Consider the following 25,166-nt stretch of genomic DNA (forward strand, 5'->3'; position numbering starts at 1 on the left):
TTTTTTGGACACGCTTTTTTAATACGGTCATGGCTAAAAATATCGGCACCCTTGCAATTCTGTCAGAAAATGCCACACTTCTCTCAGAAAATTATTCTAATTGCAAATTATGTTTTATACATGTGCTTATTGTTTGCAGAGCAACAACACAAAAAAAAACAAAACAGAAGAAAAGTCACACAGAACTCAAAAATGGACTGGCCAAAATTATTGGCACTATCAAAATGTGTCAATTATTGTGTAGTTGTTTAGAAGTTATTTATTCAGCAAAAGAGCCTCAAACAGTATGTAGCCTAATTTTATTTTAGTAAATGTGTAAATAATAAATAATATCCCACAATTTGCTTATAATGCACAGTGGCCTACACTATTTACATAAATAAGTAAACTATTGATTAAATGTTAAATCATTTTACAGTGTAGTAGCATTTTTACCATTTTTTTAAATTTCCAATGCAACTTAATTTTAAGGGATAGTCCACCCAAAAATGCCATTTGTGTAATTAATTACTCACCCTCATGTCGTTCCAAACCTGTAAGTACTTAGTTCTTCTTTGAAACACAAATTAAGATATTTTTGATGAATCCCTAAAGCTCTTTGACCCTTCATAGTCAGCGAGGATCCTAACATGATTAACGAAGAGAAACATAGCAAGGGTATTGTTAAAATAGTCCGCGTGTCACCAGGACACAACCATAATTGTTTGTGTGCTAAGAAACCAAAAACATCAACTTTATTCAACAGTTGATCTCAGTTGGTCATTTCGGAGAGTATGAGTAATGTATGCGCATGTACAGTGTTTATGATCACATCAAAGAGTAAACAACACCTACATACACTGTGATTATTTTCATTATGTTTTTCTACACAAAAAGTAATCTATTACAATTAAATCAATGACGTCACATTGGTTGTCTTAATTATGTAGCCTACTTACTACGTTTCTGAGCCTTGGTCATCCTTACTGTCTATAGAGGGTTAGAGAGCTCTTTGAATTCATCAAAAATATCTTTATTTGTGTTCTGAAGATACTACACGTTCGGAACGACATGAGAGTAGCTACTTCATGACAGGATTTTCATTTTTGGGCGAACCGTCCCTTAAGCGTATGAAAGCATCTCGAGGTCAGAAGTGAACTGTCTTCTGTTTATCCTTTTAACGGCGTCATCTACATAATGCGACCGTCCTTGCAGCGAATCGCGCTCCGACGAAAGCGACCCGTGACATGTAATGAGCTCTAATGAGATAGATGACGACGTTTTGCCCCCTCTGTAGCGGGCTGCTCATCGCATCTGGCTAAAGATGATTGAATAATACCGCTCAGTACTCCGGAGGGCCCGCTGCACGTTCCCGCGCAAAATGACTGAAGAAAAAAAAACAAAAAACGAAGCTCTGAACGTGTTGTAAGATTACAGAGAGCTGAAGATGAAATGATGCGAATTTCAAGTGGACTTACATTGTCCTTCCCTTCTCTTTGAAATATTTTAACATCCCCTTTGACTTGTTAGCGAATGAAAGACGGCCTTAATTAGTCTCTAAGTAACAGAGATAAAGTGTTGAGCGATATATCGGCATTCTAGCGCTGTGAAAACGCATCTATGTCACCGACGAGGAAGCGTTAGTCATGTCTAGCCTTTCACCACTGCGTAAACAAGGTTGTTCTTTGTGATTTGAGCAACTGCGCTCAATACGATGACGGTAATGTTATATAATAGTGCTTCCAGAGCTATCCTAACAACAGGTGCACGGTCTCACAGAGAATACGTGCGTTTCCTGAGGATACACTGTGGCTGGATGTTGCATGTCCTCGGATGTGCACCGTTCTCGATAGGCTAGACCTCTTTGAGTTATTAATATTTTAACGGCTGTATTGTTTTCAAGCCAGAAAAGGGGTTCTTGGTGTGCTGCGCTGTGCTTTTCAATTCTTCACTCCCGTTCTGCATATCTCAGCGGGCCGGGAAAACAACTGTGGAAAAGGGGAGAATTTTAAAGAGGGATGGGTTTAAATGCACCCGAAGAGACCAGCCAAAGACATTTGGCAGGCGGGGTCCGTCACACAGGGGCACGAGAGACGCGCGACGCATCTCAGGACAATAGTCTATGATTAGCACTGTGCTTATCTGCGCAACGCCGCCTGCCATTAGTGTGCTGCAGGGGCGCTGTCTCCATAGCAACCAATCTGCCTGAAGTCCAGACCCCAGTTGTGCTTGTCAAAGATCCACTCAGAAACCTCTATTCACCGTTTTCTGCCTGGAAAGCCCATTTAAGGTTATTATGACCGGTGTGGGAGGCGGGGGTGATCGCATGGATCTCAACGTGGCTGTAAAACCTCACATCGACTTGATCCGTTCGCGGAAGATTAATTAACCCGCGTGACCCGCGCACAGGCGCTCGGACGCGAACCTCACTCGTAGCCTGACATTTGCCACTTAATATTTTCAGAGCGGGAAGGTGGAACAGTGAGCGCATTTCTCCACCGGCTCGTGTTTTCGAACCAAATCAAAAAGGCAAGGGGGTTTACTAATTCAATCGCCGTGTTTTGCTATTGCTAAATAGCGAGGTTAGTGACTTGACTTGAGCAAAGCCTTAAGCGCAAGTAGGCCTATTAAACTTCGGCATGCAGCTCTGCCCAAAGCATTTATGCGGCGGAATGGTGGAATGATGTGCAATTGGTTTTTAAACCAATTCGATGTATGATTTAACCTGGCAGATACAGTGAGTGAATAGCCTTAGGGACCCGAGGCGTATCTGGAGACCGCCATATCATAGGCTTCTGGCGCAGTGAGCAACAGAACACCATAGCAACCGCATAGCAAAATGTTAAAATCACACAGAACATGTGAGTAATAGCGCTGGTGGATTAGCTACTCGCTAATTGTAGTCCATTACTGATTCCATACAAAATGCCAGCATTTGTAGTTAGTAGCCTAATCCATTACATAGTATAGTTTAAGGTAATGCAATCAGACTGCATTTTCATTCGTTTTCGCATACTTTGCACCTTTAAATTACAGTAAATTGTATTACTTTTGACCTTTTAATAACCGCAATTAAGTTTTCAGCAATGCATCACATTAATAATGAACTAAACGCTGCACATTTTCAAACTGACTAAAATCTGGGAAAGTTTTCACAGTAGATGTTAAATCCACTATTGTTTCGTATAGAATTGTTATATAGTCTATGCTACATTTGATGCAGTTATATAATAAGTAACTGTAATCCCTTACTTTTTTAAAGAGAAAAGTAATTAAATTAATGAACGCCAATTAATTTGGCTGTAGTATTGCAAAACATCCAGCACTGTTTTAGATAATGCCGTCTTCAGACGCAATATTATCACACTCCGCGCTCATTGTTTCGTCTCTTTGTATTCCCTCGCAGGTCTCGAAAGCACGGCTGTGGCGCTGGCTGGTCCTTGACTTGCACCCTGGTTGAATCATCTCAAATTAAAGCGCATTCTACTCGCATGCTCCAAAAATGAGGATTATCGAATGCAGACTCACAGCCTGTCTCCTGCTCTGAGGGCACCTGGGTCTTTTTGCAAGCAACTTTGCTCAGGGAGAGCCTATTCAGACACATCTGGTCGGCTGAGGAGTTCTGATAAAGACTAGTGTGATTTCAAGGGAGATAAATCCCTTGAGAATTGCAGTGCGCTGAAAGACTCGGCAGCCCTCTTTACCCCGGGGTGGCATCAGCCCGGGCACCCGCTGTCACGCCATTATGACAGAAGATTCTTTATAATTGCCCATTCCAGAAATGGCAGATAAGGTGTGTGATATAAATTGATCAGACGACTTGAAATTTCACCGAAAAACTTGTTAGAGAAGGAATTTCTCCACGTTTACATTTGATGGATAACATTTCAGGCCATGCTGACTAACCTTTTTCTGGATTTTACACTTTTTTTAAATTGTCGCTTTAAAAAAATTACTTTTTAAATTGTCAAAAAGATTTTTAAATCGATTTTGTTTTCTAAAGATTTTTATAACTGATTAATTTATTTTTAATTTAATTTTATTTATTTATTATATCATTTTCCCCACAGCTGCTTTAATGAAATATTAAAATATGATTTAAAAAACATTAATTAGAAGACTAATAATATTAACAAACTAATAATGATATATTACTGAAAAATGATATTTTATTAAATATAATTCTGAAATATTCTGGAAATAAAAGCCTGCATTTACTTGATGAAAAATGCAGTAAAATATAATATTTATTAAGTGTAAACAGTAATATTTAATATAATTTAAAATGTAAGTTACTCTTGCAAATTAAATTTTACACGTCATTTTATGATGACAAAAAAACAAAATTGTAGCATTTAAATGTAATATAAATAAATAACATAAAATAAAATAAAAAAGAATACAAAAGCAACGTTTAGTTTTCCCAAAAACAACTTTAATAAACTTTATTAACTTATGTTAAAACATTTATTTACTGGTCTTGTTAACTAAACATGACCGGAATTTAAGTTGTAAAATTATGAAGTATGTAATTGTGAAATTATTTTATTTATGCAATAATTCATGGTATTTACTTTAACGGTTTTAAAAATAAAGAAGTGAAAAAAAGTTTTTACTAAGAGATTATTGTTTAATTACTTAAATATTAATTAATGTGATCTTATATTATTTGCTGGATAAATATGCTATTTTAAAACCCTCAAAATGAGTATTTTTCTTTTACTTTTCTCAAACGTTTTAGGAACTCTTTTTAGAAGTTTGCTTTATCCTGATATTTAAGAAGTAAAATACATGCGCTCACTGAGCCGAGAAAACGGTCAGCCTTATGATTTCAGCTTTGCTGTCAGGTAGGGTGAACAGAAAGGCCATTTCTTTGTGGCTAATTTGAATGCTACATTTTTATTAAGCATACTTGAGCACTAGCTGACCTTTTTCTTTGAAGAGGTTAAATGAATTCTACACGAACGATCACATTAAGAGGGAAATAAGAAGGGAATGAACTTTTAAAGAGAAAATGAAAATTCTGTTATCATTTGCTCACCCCCATGTCATTCCAAAACTTTATGACATTCTTTAATCAGTGGAACGCAAGGGATACATATGACGAACATATTGTTTGATAAAATTGAATATTCATTTTTGGGTACTTTAGCCATTTCTTTTAGTCAAAATATGAGCCCATAATCCATAATGATCCCCCGTTGTCCTCTTACATCAAAATCCACTAACGATTTTGGCTCTGAACCGGAGTTGACTCTGAATCAGTGAAACGAGTCGTTTTTTAAAAGAAGTCCCAAGCTGTTTCATGTTGACATCAAAACGACTCATTAGCATATTGCCCGCCCACTCGTTGCCTGAGAATACAAATTCATTTTTTGCCACTAGGTGCTGCTTTCAGAGCGTCAAAGGCTCCCAAATGCTGCTTTAAATTAAAGCGAGAGAGAGAGAGGTTTGGAAAAATGAATCGTTCGGTCAATAGTTTAGGAGTCATTCAACAAATGAGGTAAAAAAAAAACATATTAGAAGAAAATTAAAGTGCTTTTTGACCTCGCATGCGTGTCAAGCTGTTTGGGACTCCCAAAACCTAAATACGAACCTTTTCTTAACCCATTAGAGCATGTTTTTTTCTCGATTGCTAAAACACTAAAACCCACGGGCTGAATAGAGTTCTCAGTTGCCTGACCTCATTTAGACGATCGTACGGTCTGTTGACAATATCTTAAACCGTTTCACATGATGAAACACAATTTGAAAATCTCACAAAACTCATTCTCAAAACACGATCCCTACTCTAACGCATGCCATCCGTACTGTTAAACACAAGCGGCAACAATGAAATAATAATACGCATGCAACTGATTGAACGCAACCTCTCAGTTTTGAGCTACTATGACAGAACATGTTCATCAAAAAACAACAGCGGAAAAATATTACATTTGTTTTGAGATGAATAATGTAGTTCACCCTGAGAACTCGCAGTTTTTTGGGGCATTGTTTACCCACGGCTTGATAACGTGTTTCATTTTGATCACTTTGTTTGTGACTTGAGAGCAGCGCTTGATTTTGAACCGTTTTGAGGCGAATGTTTCAATTTGCTGGGATGAGTCAGGGGCTTTGTAAATAGTGCTTGAAGATGAGGTTTTCTGGAAAAAGGTTTTAGAAGCTGTGTTTAAGCATTTTTAAAAAACGCGAGGTTACTGTTTAAATTGTGGCTTTAAAGCAGCGGGTTAAATGCAGTTGTGACCTCATCAGCTGGCACCGCGGGGCAGCGTTGGTTGCTAATGTCGTATTTGTGTCGGTGTGACACCACGGGACGAGCGTGCCAGGGCTGGATCCCCTCCCACTCCACTGGCAAGCAATCCTCCATCATCTTCTGCCATCTGGCCTTTGATTAGATCACCAACAGTTATTCTTTTTTATTACAGTCTTTCCTTTCCTACTGAGCCTGAATGCAACTACCATTTTTTTTTTTTTTTTTATATCCCCTTTCATAGATGATTTTGTCCTGCACCACGGGACTGTTAATCTACTGGCTGGGCTTGTGTATAAAACCCGTGAACTAAATCATGTGGCTTAGCGTGACATCTGACAGGATGCGAGCGACTTTGAATGCTTTCGGTTTTCTGCAGGGCTAACGATTTTTGAAAAGTTGAAATTTACACAGCCTGCCCAGCAAGCACACATGAACCGCACATCTGAAGTGACGTGGCATGCAAAAAGGGCAAAAGCGATCTCTGATTAGTTATGCGTTTTGTATTGAGCTCGTAGCAGAAATGACAAAGCATGAGATGACTACACACAGTCTGTCAGTCTCGATACATTTCTGCTCTGGTGCTCGTTACATTTGTTCCTAGTGGAAAGACATAAGGGTCATTCTACATTATACAATCGGTGCCACTTTTTCCTAACTTCTCTTTACTGTATCAACACATTTTGATAACATAATATATGGAAATGTAGTTTTTACCAGTTTATCTATTTTTTAGCTTTAACACTGAAAGTCAACCGTGTCGCCATCATATTTATTTTTTTACATTTTTAATATCATACAAATCATAATGGCACCTTTTTTTTCTTTCAGCCTCCAATTTCATATGTTTTGTTTACTTATTGTATTCATTTGATTAAAAACACGGTATGATAAAATTACGTAACACTGTAATGAAATACAATTTTAAATGACTGTTAAAATAGAAGTTAAAGGTGTAAATTACATTTGAAATAATTAGTCATGGCAAAACTACATTTTCAACCGCATTACATAACTAGGCTTCACAAATAATTTTAATATGCGGATTTGCAAGAAACATTTCTTGTTGTTATCAGAGTTGTAAGAGTGCTTAATTCATTTCAGTAGTTTTTAATGATTAGAAAAATGTAAAAACAAACAAAAAAACCTAAAATTGTTTCTTATATGTGCTGTCAGTTTTTTTTTAAATACATTTTATAAATTCTTTGTGAATAAAGGTATTGTTTTTTTTTTTTTTTTTATTTGAACAGTATATGTTGAAATGCATCTATATGTCCCAACATACAATGCAAATTATTATTACACATTACAGAAAGTTTACGATCATGCAAAAATGAACTGTAACAAAATAAAGCTGGCTATGATTAACACCCAGCTGTGTTGTTACTTGCTGTTATTCTCTATTGAGAATTTCCTTACTCAAACATACTCTGCAAACCAAATGTATGTAAACACTAAGGTGAATGTTGAGGAAGAGTGACACAGCCGCTCAGGGATTCTTATGTAAATGTCAGAGACACTCTGTAGTTATCATTGGGTCACAATACCAGGCTAGATGACGTAAAGAGATACTCCAGAGAAATGTCATCCCACATTATGGCTCCATATACCTATCTACTGGCCGTTTGAAATCTTTAAATGTGGTATTGCTTCCAGAGCTCATGCATAGTGGGATATATTGTTTTAGTGTTTGGTCGAGCAATTTTTGACCATGTGCTCAAGAAAAGCATAAGAAGCTTACAGATCAGTTCTTTGGCCAAAATGCGTTTTCAGTAGAAGACCCTTGAGAGAGCCGCAAATGTCACATTTATGCATTTTTTTTAAGAGGCTTTTCTTATATGTTCTGTTTTCTCGTGTTTTGTTTTTACATGTGCAAAATAGAGAGAAAAAAACCCCAGTTCCAAGTGTTTTTTTGGCTGGTGTTGTGCATGCAGATGCTCTCGTTTTATGATTGCTTAAATGACGAAACGTGCACTGGATTTCACCAGAAGCTTAGTGAGCTCATTTCAGCAGTGCCACGGGGAGATTTTCCTGGGATTTCCCCAAGAACTGTTTACCACTTTAAGGCTTTTCACCACTTAAGACTTAGAATTAGGATGCTCTCAGTTTCTCAAGTGCCAAATGAAGGCACTGAGCTTCAAACGGCATCCTTTCACCTGACTACTTGACATTAAACGAATAATGCATGAGATGACCAACATATTTTGCCTTCATTATTTTTTATGTTTACTCTATAAAATCAGGGCTAGTTGTCACATAGAGACCCAGAAAACCAGGTATATTTTCAGAGAGTTCTGGCAAGGTTCACTCAAAGTTATCAACAAACATGTAAACTAGTAACTCCTATATAATTAAATTAATATTAAATAAACAAAGTGAACACAATAATTGCAAGGTTGGTACCTCCCACAGTTATGCAAATAGAAATCAGAATGGTATATGAAAAAGAATTAGTGTTGTTGGGTAGATTTGTACATGCATATTATGTGTACGTCAACAAACTATATATATATATATATATATATATATATATATATATATATATATATATATATATATATATATATATATATTGTGTTATTTATTGACAAGGGCATAAGGGTATTTTTTCCTACATTATTTAGCTACTACTGTATATATAGGCTATATACTACTACTATGAAACATATCTACTGAGACATGTTCACTTAAATTTCTCTTTTCAGAGAAGAAAAGAAAAAAAAACACCTTGAACATTTGCTTCAAACAGTAGCGTCGCCTGCTTTTCTTGTGCAGACTGCTCAAGCTCTGCGCTTCAAAGTGTCCTTTGCTCCTGAAGTACCTCTGAAAGCGGCAGCGAGAACGTCATTTCCATTTCAACAGCATGGGTTTAGCATCTTAAAGACCAAAAACCAAGTAAAACATTCCATCCCCCTGCAAGTTACATCACGAATACGCCAAAAATAGCACAGACCAGTGCAGTAAATCACAGGGAAGAACCAGCGAAGTGAGTTTAATATTTTCCATGCTCGGTTCACACGTCAAGGTCTAGCCATCATCACCGACTGCAACGCACCTGCCACCGAAGTGACTCAAACTCCCACCGCACATCTAATCAAACATTCGGTTAGGCAGCAGACAGCCTGCTCGTTGCGATTTCTTTTCCTATTTTGTCTGAGATGAAAGAGTGTTATTCATAATGACAGTTTCTTCTCTGGCTTGCCTTCGTTGTCTTGCGTGCTCTGCTCCTTTTATTATCTTCTGTCTGCAATCCTTTTCCCAGGGCCCGAAAACTCATTACACATCCAAATTGATGTGATTACCAGTTCTCAACAATACACCGGTGGAGATTTCTTGGATTTCATTTGTTTTTAAATCATACTGTCATGTTCGAATGGAGCCTGTGGTATTAATTTTGACCCTTAATTGCGTCAAGGAGCAAAACGTCAGAAAAAGCAATAATCTAGTCTGCACAGTAGGCTACAAGTGTTTGGCTGTCTAATCTTTGATGAATATCTAGATTGGTAAAGTTCAGATGCTGGAGACATGGAGAGTGAATGTAATAGCTCGTGCGGACGGTTATGACATTCACACTGAACATTCAGTGCACTAAAAATACTTTTTATCTCCCCAGTCTCCTTTCTTGAAAATTTCTTGACTATAGTAAATGCAGGTCTCATGATTGAACATTTGGCATTTGAGTTTAATCGTAGTTCTAAAACAAATATATATATATATATATATATATATATATATATATATATATATATATATATATATATATATATATATATATATATATAAACATCTGAAAACGTTTTTATAAACCTTTTCCTCGCTTCCATGTGGAGGGCGCCATAGCAGCGAGTCACTTCCTGTAAAATGCTTCGAATTTCCGTTTGCTGCCACAGTGACGGTATTAAGAAATTCCTTAAAGTACTTGTTTTGTGTACTAGAAAACCTGTAATGTCTGGCAATGTATGCATGGATTTCAGCTATCTCAAGTTAAATACTCGGTGTTAAATAATAAAATAATCTGTCAAAACGTGTGCTTTTATCATCTGTTGATGCAAATAAATAAATAAATAAATAAATAAATAGAATAAAAAATGCATTCAACTGAATAAATTCTTAAATGCTGCATAAAAAGTTTATATTATATATATTTAAACATTTGTCTGCCGAAAGCAGCACGCAAGAACGCCATTTTGTTCGAGCCATATAGCATACGCTAATCTCGAAAAAAACGTCTTGGTGTAATATTCTATTGCCTAATATCGCATATTCGTGACAAATGTTTCACAGTTTACTTCATAGTTTTTCCAGCATCACTAAAATTAATTCTTTGTAGAAAATGGCGTGGTCTGTGAGCGTTTTTCAAACCCGCGAAAGACGAAAACATTGGGTTTCTAAATCCTTTTACAATTCCCCATAGCATTATATATTATCATAACCGTGTACATTTCCAGCCTAAATATCGACGTTGATAAAAATGACGAGGCACTTATTTTTAATCGATAATTAATACGAACACGGTGACACTGCAGCAGTGACTTATCAATTACCCTTAATTAGAATCACATTAATTAACCTTTCTTACAGCATGCAGCGCCATCGAGCCCGTTTGCAGAGAGCTTCAAACAACAACAACAACAACAACCAATCGAGAGATGAGCCAAAGGTGCCCGTGAAATCTGCGCGCGAGGGGGAGGATGACACCAACATTCGCATCCACGCAAAGTTTCCCAGCGTTTCATCTCGACACTTTCTGCCCGTCTGCACGCCCGAAGTCCCGTCCAGAGAAGCAGACAGCTGCCGCCGCTGGATCTGGGGAGCTTGAGCATCCTCCAGTCCTCCTCCGTCATTAGTCGAGTTCAGACTCTCACCGCACCGCCGGGCATCAGCGCTGGAGAAGAGAAAGCACCGCTTTCCCGGTAAGATCGCTTTACATGCGGTAAAAATGCCGTGCCGCCGAGATTAAAAAACATAACGTAAACTGCGTGTCGCGCGAGCATCTGAGCAGACGCGTGACGTGAACACAGTTTAAACGCGTCTAAAGGAATTTCTAGGATTCCTCGCGTTTCTGTGTTGAGTAGTTATGCAACTGATTTTCACCATCTACATCTTGGCTCGTGATGTGAACTGTGTGGTTTTGAACTTTTAGATGCAGGCAAACCGAGGACGTCTCTCGATTAACCTTCAGTTATTATTAAGAAACTTACACTTGCCACAATTTGTATGCAGTGAGCAGTTTTCTCAAGTATCCGGGCATGGAGTCAGTTGGTGCTTACGTGAAATCTGTTGATGGAAATTACAGCTGAAAGCAGGTCGGAGTGTTTTCACCTTTTCCACCAAGTTGGAATTCGAGACTCGAAAGAACGATCTGGCTTGACAGCTGGAAATAGTCATTTCGCGAAGGAATGGTGAGAAAACGTGCCCGAGATTTCCTCAAGTGGGATTTAAGATGTCTGGCATGCGTTTGTCAGTGTGCATTGAAATTCTGTAATCTCAGAAGATAATGTGTGCTTCTTTTCAAGGCTAGACGCGAGGATTGTTCGGTTGCGCGGCTTGAGAGACATGAGATTAAGGATAAATGTGAAGATGAGAGGTATGTCACTGCACTTTATATATAGGCTATGAATGATTTCCGCCCTTGTGGAGTGTTTATTATGGTGTCTCCCTCCCGGCGGTTTGATTGACAGGTGCGAAGGGATCTCAAGGTAATGGTGATTACGGTTTCCTTTCTCTTAAAATAGACCATTATTTATTTTCGGAGACTATATGTTGTTTCAGGCGGACATAATGGGGGGCAGTTGTCTTCTAGCAATAAGTAATCTAAGGTTAGTTTTCAGTCATCGCCACCCCTTGGATTATTTGGTACTTTGTTTAAGGGTCTGCGCTTGACCCTGTGGATCGTTCATGGTATATGAGCAATGTGTAGCACTGTGCTGCTAATGCAAGAACGGCAATACATTATTGTAATCGATTTAGAAATAATAATCTGCACAATAGCAACAGTTTATATATCTGAAAATGGAAGTCTCTGATTCTGAACCAACCGGTGGACTGATATGCATAAAAATGGCTTGCTAAATGCGAAACAATCGCTTAAATGCATCACATAATTGCTTAAATCGAGGTAGCAAAGTAAATGGCAACGTCAGCTTTTAAAAGGGAGAAGAAATGCCTTGGATATCTTTTGCGCTCGGGGCAAAAGGCTTCTAATTATGTGCCGTTTGGATGAAGTCAGTCAAACTGGGTTTGCTTTACAAGAAAACGAGCAAAACTTCAAACGGTAAAAGAAAATATAGCATAGACTATATTACATTTGGAGTTAGAAGCGGGTCTAGGGTCAGTTAATACTTGTTCAATGTAATATCTTGTATTTTGTAATATAATATTATGCATTTTGTACTTAACGTGAAACCTCAGAGGCTCTATTACAGGTGTGGTAATTTTGGGTTCGTACCCGATGCTCGTTCTGCATCTTGCAGCAAAACCTTTTAAGGAACCGTTGCAGTGTACATTATAAGGTGTATTTCTATAGACCTTTCTGTAGCTCATCGATTGTTCATGTGCCTTTCATATTTTCCAGCAGAGGATGAGGAGGTTCAAGGTGAAAAGAAAAGTCTTTACGTGTGCTGCGTTGAGTTCTCAGTGGGCAGAGATCATACATATGTCTGTCTGATGTGAAGCCGCATTAGCCCGCGAGGGGAGGCTTCCCAAACTAAAAAGGTGCTGATGAAAACATCAAAAGGTCACTGGATGGATGTAATACATTTTGATGGATTGTCAAACGGCGTCATTCGGGTGAAGATAACGTGTCTAGAAAACACTCGTTTTTTTTATGACACTCGTGTTATGCTTAAGCCGTTCCCCCGGTGCATTTTGAACACCCAACTCCGACGGAGCGAGGTGACACCGTGAGATTCTTAAAGGACACCCTGCGGCAATTAGACAGAGGACGGGCTAAAGTTTGAGATGGTGGGTGGACTGAGTTTTTACTACAGCCCTGTGGCCCAAAATCTGACATTTTAACTATGCTCCGAAAGACTTGTCACTGATTTTCTGTCTTTACGCTTGAAACACACAGCTGGAATGCATCCTAAAAAGAAAAGATTCAGTCAAAAATTAATATCAAGTCATCATTTGCTCACTCCCATGTCAAAATTTAAACCTGTAATTGCTTTCATTTGTAGAAAGATAATGATGATTTTCAATATGTGATATTTGACCATAACCATTTGACCATTCAAAGTCTCATATGCTCATTGCATTTATTCCAGCCAAATACAATAAAAACACTAATATTGTGACGTATTATTATTAATTAAAACTTAATACAATTGTTTTCTGTATTTATATATTTTAAAATGTAATTATTTCCTGTGACGCAAAGCTGAATTTTCAGTATCATGACTTCAGTGTCACATAATTAAAATAATTGTAATATGCTTATTCATTGACAACATTTCTCAACAATGTTGAAAACAATTATGCAGCTCAATATTTTTGATGAATATTTTATATTTCATGAATATTAATTTTTAAAGAACAGTATTTTTTGTAGCGTTATAAATTTATTTCCTGTACCTTAAGAGCAATTTAATGCTTAATGCATCCTTTCTAAATAGAAATAGAAATTTCTTTAAAAATCTTACTGATCTCAAACCTTTGAATGATTTATGTACTATGTATGTGTGTGTGTGTGTGTGTGTGTGTGTGTGTGTGTATATCTATATACATGTATGCATGTATGTATGCATGTATATGTATATAGATATACATGTGCATATACACACACACGTTTGAAAAATGTGAATAGTGACTAGCTTTGAGGGTGAACTGGAACTGATCCTTGAAGGAATTTTTGTATGTGAATATTTTAGCATAGCTTTGTACTTTCCTGCTGTTTTCATGTCCTCCAACATAATAGACTTCGCTGAAGCCGTAGAGGAGCTATTCTACAACCCTGATTTTCTGATGAATTGGCTTGCCTCTGTATAGTTGGCCTGCCCAGATGGATTTGAACCACATCGCCTCGGGCCACTTTGAGGTATTTCAGCAGGGCTATTACCTTCAGTGTGTGTCCTATGTAGTGAATTGCCCTTCCAACATCCTATAGGGAGACTTATATTTATGGAAACTCGGCATTGTTACTCAGAAGCGATGTAAATCCACTACAGCGGAGAGCAAGGCTGTTCTTCAATCAGAGATGCTGAGGACTTCTCTGGCCGTGAAGCTGCATCCTTAACACTGTTTTTCTGCTGCCATATGCAGTATGTCATTGTCCTTTCGTCGAAAGTCGAGAGAGAGCTTGTTCTAAAGAAAGAGAGCGATCATTTCCAGCTATTCAAGGTTGTTGAAATGTGTAATTGCCATCTGTGCAAAGAACATCATCAGTGGAAACGTGATTGTATGGTTATCATAATAGCTCAGGGATACACTTCTTAATCAAAATGGGATTCAATCCCTGACAGCTACAGTAGGTCTATTTTTTTAAAACGTGTACTACAGTATAAAATGTCTTTTTTTTTATACTTGCATGCTTTTAGATAGAAAAAGAGTTCTCCTTGAGTGCAAATCTGGGATGTCTTTATTTGCATTACCATCCTCCAGACAAACATTGAGCAAATTTCACATTATTTAGCAATGCATAGCATAGTATATATATATATATATATATATATATATATATATATATATATATATATATATATATATATATATATATATATATATATATATATATATATATATATATTATTACATTTTTGGGGGATGTTCAGGTAAAAAAATCTGTTTTTATATACTATTTTGACAAATGGTTACTTATATGCTGGGAAAAAATGATGGTAAAAGAGTTTAAATGTTTTTTAATTTTTTTAGTAAATTTATGTATTTCACAACTTTAAAAATGTATGATTTTTTTTACAGTATAGTTATCACTTATGTGGTTCCAAACCTCTGAAAACACTGTATTTTCGAAGTCATTGGACACCTCCATCATTAGATAAAAAATCATCAAACGGGGACAGAATATACATTTTTGGGGCACTGTTTCTTTAAGATTAAATTGGAGAAGGTATTTTAAAAGAGAAAATTAAACAATCATCGTAATGCTGAAGGAATGGTTTGATCGCTCGCATTATTATTTGTTGACTCAACAGGACCATCAAGAGTCTGTTTAATCAGAGGTTGTGATAAGCCTGGCATATCTCAGGGTCATTATAAAGCTGTCAATTACCCAAGTGACTCACGGCTGCTAATATGAGTCCAATAGCATTCGAATGTCTGCAAGCATAATAAAGTACTAATAAAAAGGTTGGCGAAAAAAAAAACAACTGTAATATTCCCCTGGAGAAGCAAGATGGTTCTCTCAGTTATACTAGATGCCTGACCGAAATGTTTGATGCCAGTGGTTGTTGTCAGCTTATTAGCTGCCTGACAAGAAACTTGCAGCTACAGTGAGAACGACAGGATGCAGATCACGAGGAACAAGCTAATGAACTGCTAGAGCTTCTGTCAAAAAAATCCTCAAGGTTAACGGAAGCAGAAAAGCACTTTGGCACAATTCACTCTTTGTTTTCTGACCTAATCTATTGGACCTTGTACACTTAGTCAGCAGCTCACAAATAATGATAAATGTCCCATTGCGTTTTTTTTACTTCCTGTGAGAAGAGTTTTTACATGAGCTTTACCGTTAAAGGGACAGTTCGCAAAAAAACGAACATTTTGGCATAATTGTTTTTACTCGCGTAGGCTTCTTTTTTCTCTGTCTTTTTATACAATGTCAAACTAATATATACGTCTTCTTGTTTAGCAATGATGGTCACTTATCTTCTTCTTTGCATGAAGAAGACCAGCTTGAACATTCTGATACAAATTTCTTCCTTTGTGTTTGACAGGAGAAAGAAATTCCAGGGGGTATGACATGAGGCCGAATAAACATCAGATTCTTCATTTTTCGTTGAACTCTTCCCCTTAAAATGTTGAGGTCTTTTTGACCTCAGCTTGATTCAAATGTCTGCTGGAAACTCATTTGCCTTCATTTTTGTCTTTTTGTTTTATTTATTTCCTCAATTCTTTCCATATCAAACGACAATGAGCGTTTGATTTGCACAAGTAGAGAATCTCTGAGCGGTTATGAAAGCATGTCGCTCAGACTTGTCTGTGTGATATGAAAATTAGATGATTAATTTAGTTCTGCCTTATATAATTTCACACACTCCCTTAAATTCTTGACTCACTCTCTCCACACACACACAAACCTCAGATGCCGCTGCCTCTGATATATGCCATTATATCTCAGCATGTCGGTGCTGTGGTAATACGATAGCTTGTATCCTCTGAAGGACGCATCTATCAAAGGTATCAAATACTGTATCTGGTATATGATACTCTTATATGTGACCTCTATCTTATAATGCTTTTCTGCATTAGACACAACTCACATTTTAATTTGACATTATTAATAAAATAGACAAAACTGAATAATAAGAATGGAAAAATCACTCAAAGTTAGAATGTCACATTTACATACATTTTATATTAATGTATACTATATTGCCAAAAGCATTGGGTCACCCCCTTCTGATGAACAGATCTGACTACTTTAAAGTGCAAACCTTAATATTTCTGCATATAATGACATGACAATGCTATGTATAAGGCAAGGATTAAGGTTTAAAAAGAAATGATTGATTGAGTCAGTGTGGAAGAACTTGGCTTGTCTGAAAAGAGCAAAAAAATCATATTCCAAGCTGAACACCTTTAGTGTGACTTTAAATGCAGTCCTTGAGCCAAAAACTCATCACCAAACACCAATGACTTGTACATTCACTATATGGACAAAAGTATTGAAACGCCATCTTCTGAAAAATGCACTTCCGAAGCTGTGGCAACAAAGATGAAAACATAATTTAACTAATTGTATTTCCATCTCTGTTGCAACATTTTTTGGAAGTGTCTTAAATGACTCCACCTATATGTACAAGTTGTGTCTGGTGATGAGTTTTTGTCTCCAGGACTGCATTTAAAGTCACACCAGAAGTGTTCAGCTGGGATTAGGAGTTGGCTTTATGCAGACCAGCCAAGTTCTTCCACACTGACTCAATCAAACATTTATTTTTTTTTGCCTTGCCTTATACAAAGAGGCATTGTCATTTTAGAATAGAAAAGGGTCCTGTCCAAACTGTTGCTGTATAATTAGAAGCACACCCTAGAATATCATTATATGCATAAATATTAAGTAGTCAGATCTGTTCATCAGAAGCGGGTGACTTTTGGGAATATAGTGTATATGGATATTTAGTGTACCGTATTGTGATGGATTATTTATGTGAAACATTATTGGGAAGTGTTTATCCTCTAGACTCGCATTAAAAGAGAGATTCAAGCCCTATTTAGCTCAATGTAGATGTTTGAAAGGTGGATTTCTTGGACTCACCACTTAAAAACACCCTAGCAACCACATAGAACATTCTACTAATCACTTAGCAACTGGGCGTGGGTATTGTTTAGGCTACAATAAGTTTATCTGCATGCCAGGTGAAAAAACACTTTTGTTTTCTCAAAATATGCATTTAATATCACCTGACCTTACTGCCAATCTCAAACAGTTATTTTGAAGCACTTCTAAGATTCAGTCTCTCTAAACCCCTCCTTTCTGTGAGCCTACTCCTGAGCTCTGATTGGTCAGATGGCCAAGTCTCCTGTGATTGGTCTACCATGCATTGAAAATTCAGTATTTTTTTAAGTAATAAGTAATATGATTCATGAATCTCCAGGTAATCCCTAATATGGACATATCTATTTATAGCTCAATAAAAAGAAGCTCAATAAAAGAGATTAAGAAATGCACTTCATTAAAAGGGAAGGCATGCTAAATGTAGCTAGTTATAGGCTACATGCTGATTTTAATTGCTGCATTCACATGCTCATCGGAAGTCCTCATTTCACTATCGTGTATCGTTAATACAAAGATGTGTTGGATTTGTATTATCAGAGCTCTCTGACTTTAGTTAACATTAATTTTTGGAGACATGAATGCATTATAATATAACTAGTGATTTAAGTGAGGTGATGATGCTTATGTCAGTTTCGGCCTATTGGCATCAGGTTTTGGTAACCAACTCAACTGGCAACCACCCAAAACATCCTGCAATCTACTTTAGGTACTGTAAAGCAATACCCTGGTGAGAACCCTAGTCTTGTACTGGAAAGTTTTTCCATGGAACACCACTGAAGCTCACTTTTGATGCCTTTAAAAGCACTGGGATTTCATTCGTAAAAAAATGTAAATTGAAGAGGTCCTCTTCAAAAGATTATGTGTGATAAATTATGCTCTTTAGAGCTGTGAAGGATTGAAACTGTGGAGTAAATCTCAGTAAGGCATTCCCTGAATAAGCTTCCCACTTCATGTGAGATGAATGACGTAATAAGCTGGTGTGAAACTCCTGACAGTTGGTTAGGAGGAGAGAGAGGATATTAACAGTGACTTAATTACAACACTTACTCAATCCAGAAACTCAGAGTGGTCGGAGCAAGGAATAAATTAGCCAAAGTGACTGCAGAGGGAGTAAAATATTTGAAGCATTTGCCAATCTGTATGCATTACAGGAGTCAAGTGAAGTCAAGTTAGATGCAGTGCTCAAATATGTGGAGCTATAGAATAATAGAGAAGAAATTGTTAAAAATTGAAATTTCACTTAACAATTAAATGTTTTAATACTTTTGAGGATGTATCCCTAATCTGTACAATCCAAACATATGAAACAAAAACAATATCATTTTTGGAAAATGCTATTTTGTAGTACCATTGATTAATACTGAACTTCTTGATCATTCAGTTCCAGTATTTTATTTAAAAAAATTCTTGATTTCCCAAATTTATCTGATGGACTGAGGTTGACAAGGTAAACCTGTGGAAATAAATTCTGTATAAAAATGTGCTAGTACGTCAACAGCTTTTAAATCTGTAGTTTGTGATATGATTATTTTTATTGCTTTTATCACATAAAAGCCATATTAGGGCAAAGAAAAGAGAACTCTGAGATAAAAGGGATAAAGAGAGAATTCTGCTGAGAGAGACCTCCATCTGTCAGCTTAACGGACAGGATGACCTGTCAACACCCCAAGGGAGTTTTTGCAAAGAGTATTAGTTGAGTCCACGCCGTTATTAGAGCAGAATGAATTGTGTGTTTTGGTAAACATACAAGTGAGCTAATTCAAGAAATGATGAGGTGAAACTGCTTAAGAGATTTGCAGCGTTTTCTCCCTAAACAATATGTTTGTGGTCAGATTTCAAGTACACAACCGTCCGTTGGATTAAGTGGGTTTAACCTTTCCCAGAGACTCACTTGCAGAGTTAAATCCTTCCCCATTAAATCTCTCCAAACATATTGTCCATTTTGATGCCAGCTAACAGTCTTTACGTGCTCCTTTTTTCTCCAGGTCACCCGACTGGCCGTCCGCAAATAAATGGAAGGATCTAAACAATGAGTCAACTTTCATCTGCTGTTTAACGGTTTTGTGAACGCCTAGCTTCTCTTCAAACAACTTTGGGACTTATGGAGGCCTCTGCGACCTCAGACAACATCAGCAACACCTCAGCCGGGTTGGGCCAGAGAACATGGGTTGAATCCAATGTGTGCCCTCCTTCTGTGAGCGGCACGACCCTTCTGATCGTGGCCTACAGCACTGTTATTGCGGTGGGATTGGTGGGCAACACTTGTCTGGTCTTCATCATATCCAGACAGAAGGAGATGAGGAACGTCACCAACATCCTCATTGCCAATCTCTCCTGCTCCGACATCCTCATGTGCGTGGTGTGCCTCCCTGTGACGGTCATCTACACACTCATGGACCGCTGGATCCTGGGCGAGACGCTGTGCAAGGTCACGCCGTTTGTGCAGTGCATGTCCGTCACAGTGTCCATCTTCTCGCTGGTCCTCATCGCGCTGGAGCGGCATCAGCTCATCATCCACCCCACCGGCTGGACGCCTGCCGCGGGCCATTCATACCTGGCCGTGGCGGTCACATGGATGGTGGCCTGCTTCATTTCCCTACCCTTCCTGTCCTTTAACATCCTCACTAATGCCCCATTCCAGAACCTCAGCCTTCCGTTCAACCCGTTCAGCGACCATGTGATTTGCATGGAGCTCTGGCCGTCTGAACGCAACCGTTTGGCGTACACCACTTCGCTTTTGCTTTTCCAATACTGCCTCCCCCTGCTTCTCATTCTACTCTGCTACTTGCGCATATTCCTTCGTCTACGCAGGCGGAAGGACATGGTGGAGCAAGCCACCGAGGCCCGGCAGAGGAAGGCACGGGGCGCTCAGCGTGTCAACGCCATGTTGGTGGTGATCGTGGTGGCTTTCGCCCTCTGCTGGCTCCCGCTCAACGTCTTCAACACCATCTTTGACTGGTACCATCAGGTGCTTCCTTCTTGCCAGCATGATGTCATTTTCTCGGCCTGCCACCTCACGGCAATGGCATCTACTTGTGTGAACCCGGTGGTGTATGGTTTTCTCAACACCAACTTCCAGAAGGAGCTGAAGGCGACGCTCCAGCGCTGCCACTGCGGCTGGGGTGTTCCAGAGACCTACGAGAGCTTCCCGCTTTCGACGGTGGCCACCGACGTCACCAAGGTGTCGTCCATGCAGCGAGGCTCTCTCTTGAGATCGGAACAGTGCGCTCACTGCTAAAGAGACGGCAGGAACGGAGGGAAGAATGAGGGGAGGGGTTGAGGACGAGCTGGCACTGTTTCCATGGAGACGTGAAATTGCTATGTGGGTTTCTGCATCAGTTCATACCCAAGAGATCTAAAAACAACCTCAACCCACTGTTGCCGTGTTTTCTGGGGTCCAGGTGTGGAACGCGGTGTGATGTTTTGTTAACGACAGCCAGGGTAGTCAGGATGACATTCCTGCCTCCTCGTACAACTTGTACGGCATCAATATTCCATCAAGAATGTGATTATTCCTCTGGTGACACTTTCAAGCTTTTGTGACTGATTTATGAGGCTGGATTGTTTTAGCGCTCATTGCGCAACAGACATTTCACATCAAACTTGTTGTTATGATGAAAGTACTTTTCATGTACAATTCTTTCAGTTATTTATTCACTGTAGCAGGGAGTCGGTGCCCTCACCAAAGTATTTCTTCTGTCTGGTTTTATTGTTGCTGATGTTGTTGTTTAATGAATTGTAACTATTACTATCTATTGTGTTGCTTTGGTGAGACCGCCTGCGCTGAATTTTAACTTTGAAATCGTGCCTCTGTAATATCGGGAAGCATATTAAACATTTGAGCATTGGTGTTAGCTTAACAATACATCCATCTTCTGCTACAATAGATACATGACTGTGCCAATGCCAGTTTGGTATCATTACATATTTTCTTGACGACTGAAGTGCAAGCAAAGTTCAGTTTCTAACAAAAGTGTTTTGGTGTTGACGTTCTCGTTGCCTTATAAATGGTAGTTCTGAAAGCGCAAATAAATTTGGAAACATGACATCCATGTAAAGACTCTTATTGTTTCACTTTACTCTCTGTGTTCGGTGTCATCGTTGGTAATTATCTTGAATGTTTTTCCGCTCATTACTGAACATAAAATAATTTGCATATACAGCAGGTGTGTTTGTGTTAACGATGAATGAGCCACTAAATTCATGTTCACAGAAATAGATCTTTTATTTAGGCAATGTTCCACCCTCAGACATCACCCTTTTGATGACTTTCAAGGTACTAGTCAGTTTACTCAACTAGTCAAAATGATTTATTACATCCAAAATAAAACTTTTTTTATTTATACAGTACATATATTTTTTTATACATATTCTTATATTGTATGTTATATATAAATATATTTATTATATAAATAACGTTTTGGTTTAATATATGCATGTGTTTGTATTTATATATACATAATAAGTATACACATATATTCTCTAAACAAAAACTTTTATTTTGGATGTGATTAACTGCTAGTAATCGTTTGTCGGCCCTAAAATGTTTTAAAATGCCAACAAAAGTGCAGGTACAAAAGTGAAAATGTTTTACTGCATTCCTGTGGTGTTGAAAAACATGGGGAATATTAAAATTGTGATGTTCATTTAACACTGGCTTTGCATTCAAGGTGTTTATTTTATCAGCTAATGCATTTCTCAATAACTGAACCCACTGCTGGTGCCAAAGCTCTGTTCAATCTGTTTATCTACAAAGGTCATAGCAATTATTAAAAGGTGGGGGGAAATTATTGAAATCAAATCTGAATTTTGATACATTGGGTGTTATATGTTAATTGCAATGTGGAGAGAGTCTCACAATGTTGAGAGAAATTGGCTTTTTACTGAGAAACTATTTTATACCTTTATTTTATTTTTTGGATGAAATGTAACCTTAACATGTTCTTAATAAGTTTTTGTGCAATCTTTTTAGTTTTTTGTTTATGATCAACTGGAAAAAACGTAAAGGTCATGGAAGTTCACTGGTCAAAAGGACATCTTGCATTTTGTCACGGAGAGCGGTTTCATTATGCCAGATCATGCTGCTCTTCAGCGTGCTGTCTGTGACATGACATCCCAGGTGCTAAAATCACATCCATTCTTCCGTGAACGGAGTCCAGGTCAAGGAGTTCTGTTCTGAGGTGTTACTAATCTCAGGTCGCTCGATTTGTTGTCTCGCGTGTCCCACTTCTTTTCACTGCTGCTGCGGTTTTACTAGAGGAGATGAAACGTTTGGCACGAAGATAAAAAGCTTTTTACCTAACCTTGTTTTCTTATTCTGGATAAGATGCACTTATTTTAAATTGCCATTGATTTCCAGCATGTCACCAACAATATCTTAAAGTGAAGTGTTTGAAGACAATCCTCCATCGGTTGGGTACATTTATGTGTAGGCCGAAGCCTCAAGGGACGCACCAGCAAAAGAGGGCTTTGAGATTATAGAAACGGATAATCATCGTTTGTCCAGAGGGATTGCTGTCTCCTCTCTGTTTTAGAATTCTCACCTCAGTTTATTAGCATGCCGTGGGTTATCTGTGCCGCTTTAATCGAAATCGAGTCCCTCTTGCTTTATATTTATTCAAACGTCATCTAAGGAGGCCCAGTGGCTTTGATGTGTACAGCTTGATATGACAGAATCTCCCCTATAGTCTTTCGCCAATCATATTTACTTGCGAATGCAGCACATTTTGAGTCTTTGATGTTTGAGGGCATTGCTTTAGCTATTCAACACATGTCCGTGTGGTTTACTGATGAAATATTAAACATACAGTTTTTAGCATATTTTAAGTAAACAGAGGTTAAATCATCCATTTAAACTCTTAACAAAACAAAAGCCCTTAATCACATCGTCCTTCAGGAAGTGGTGTTATTTCAGAGGGAAAACCACCATTTGAGAAATGGAAAGAATTAGCAACGGATTTGGTGAATTCTGTGATTCTGTTGCCTTGCATTTGTTGTTTTGTTTCATAATTTATTCTCTTTGATAGTACAAAAATCAATGAGGTATCAATTTTAAACGATAACAAAATTCACATGCAAGCTAGCCTCTTATCGTTGGCCAGTGGTTAACCGGCTAATGTTCGTTTTTGTTTTGTTCTTTTGTAAATGGCTAAGTCATGATCATTTATGTGCTGAACGTTGAAATGTGTCTAATTTTGATACATCTTTACAAAATGACCCAGTTATAATGAGCCATTGGTTAGATAACACTTCCCCAACCCCTCTGGGTTTGCTGTTTATGTATTTCCATAGACATTCTGTGTTTTAAAGTGGATCTCGAACATATGTCTATTATTGTAGTTGTTTTTTGTTTTTGTAGTTAAGATGCCTCATTTTTGAAATTGATGTACACACACACACACACACACACACACACATATATTGCAGCACTTTTTTGTCATTCTACAAATGGACTGTCTCTTATGTTCCTTTGCTCATTACTTCACAATATGACACAAAGTACATTTCTTTTCATCTGGAGCATCAAGAAAGACCACTAAAAACATAAAAAATATATAAAATGGGTTCTGCATCAGCTGTGACATAAATCTCGGATGTCATTTATGTAAATGCATCTATGATTCAGCCATTCAAATCCTTTGATTTGCTACTAGGCCAAAGTGCATCCAAAACATTTATTTGCATCCTTCTGTAGGCTAATGAAATATCAATAGAAAAACTTGCGTTAGTGCGTAGTATTACGTGGGGTGTTTATATCCAGTAAGTGACAGAATCTGCGTCACAAACGCGGTTACGCTCCACTGTACGTTTGGCAGCATCAACAAAGCCTGTCTGCCGTGGTTATATTTGCCAGAGATGTTCCAAAGTGGGCGACAACAATCCCAGAGGACTGTTTTTAGATGCCGTGTGAATTAAGTTGAGCGCTGCTCCAGTTCTACGGCTGTGAGCAGGGGGTGTATTTTTAAATCCGAATGAAGTCATCTTGGGTGAGGCGATTGCGCTCCCTCTGCTGTCTTTTCCTCCCAGACAGTCGTTTACCATCTGCAAACTTTTGCATTATTCATATTTTACCCCCCCCTCGTTCTCGAAATGAAGAAATAAGAGATCAGAAGCGGGCCAGATTATTTATGGGGTGCCTTCCCTCGGCCTCGTCTTTTCTATTTCTTCCGAGGGCCTGCCGGAGAGCACAGAGAGGACGTGATGCCGCTCGCTGACAGCAGGTAATGATGGGCTCTGCCAAACACTCGCCAGTGTGCGGAGCGGGAAAATTCTGCCCGTCACCTCAACCCCCGATGACTGCATAATTAACGCTTCTGTTTAAGATAAACGTCTCTACTTAAACGAATATTCCACTACTTTTGAAAATAGGCTTATTTTCCAACTCCCCTGGAGTTAACATAAAGGTTATAGTTGAGTTTTACCGTTTTCGAATCCGTTCAGGCCCATCCCCGGGTCTTGCGGTAGCACTTTTAGCTTAGCATAGATCAT

General features: G+C 38.2%; 1 protein-coding gene across 3 annotated transcripts; it reads left to right on the plus strand.

Moving 5' to 3' along the window:
* The first annotated feature begins 10,804 nt into the window (after positions 1 to 10,804).
* npy8ar (neuropeptide Y receptor Y8a) lies at positions 10,805 to 21,724 on the plus strand. Of its 3 annotated transcripts, XM_043250155.1 has the most exons (4): positions 10,805 to 11,142; positions 11,453 to 11,631; positions 11,746 to 11,816; positions 19,664 to 21,724. In XM_043250155.1, the coding sequence occupies exon 4, from the start codon at positions 19,780 to 19,782 to the stop codon at positions 20,914 to 20,916; it is 1,137 nt and encodes a 378-aa protein (XP_043106090.1). In that variant the 5' UTR covers positions 10,805 to 11,142; positions 11,453 to 11,631; positions 11,746 to 11,816; positions 19,664 to 19,779; the 3' UTR covers positions 20,917 to 21,724. The 3 variants fall into 3 exon arrangements, with proteins under 3 accessions (XP_043106090.1, XP_043106089.1, XP_043106091.1); XM_043250154.1 differs by lacking the exons at positions 11,453 to 11,631; positions 11,746 to 11,816; XM_043250156.1 differs by lacking the exons at positions 10,805 to 11,142; positions 11,453 to 11,631; positions 11,746 to 11,816 and adding an exon at positions 14,241 to 14,264.
* The last annotated feature ends 3,442 nt before the right edge of the window (positions 21,725 to 25,166 follow it).

The sequence above is a fragment of the Puntigrus tetrazona genome, chromosome 10, assembly GCF_018831695.1.
Source record: "Puntigrus tetrazona isolate hp1 chromosome 10, ASM1883169v1, whole genome shotgun sequence".
Taxonomy (NCBI): domain Eukaryota; kingdom Metazoa; phylum Chordata; class Actinopteri; order Cypriniformes; family Cyprinidae; genus Puntigrus; species Puntigrus tetrazona.

Excerpts from the sequence above, each read along its gene's own strand:
- npy8ar (XM_043250155.1), top strand. The coding sequence starts at position 19,780 with ATGGAGGCCTCTGCGACCTCAGACAACATCAGCAACACCTCAGCCGGG.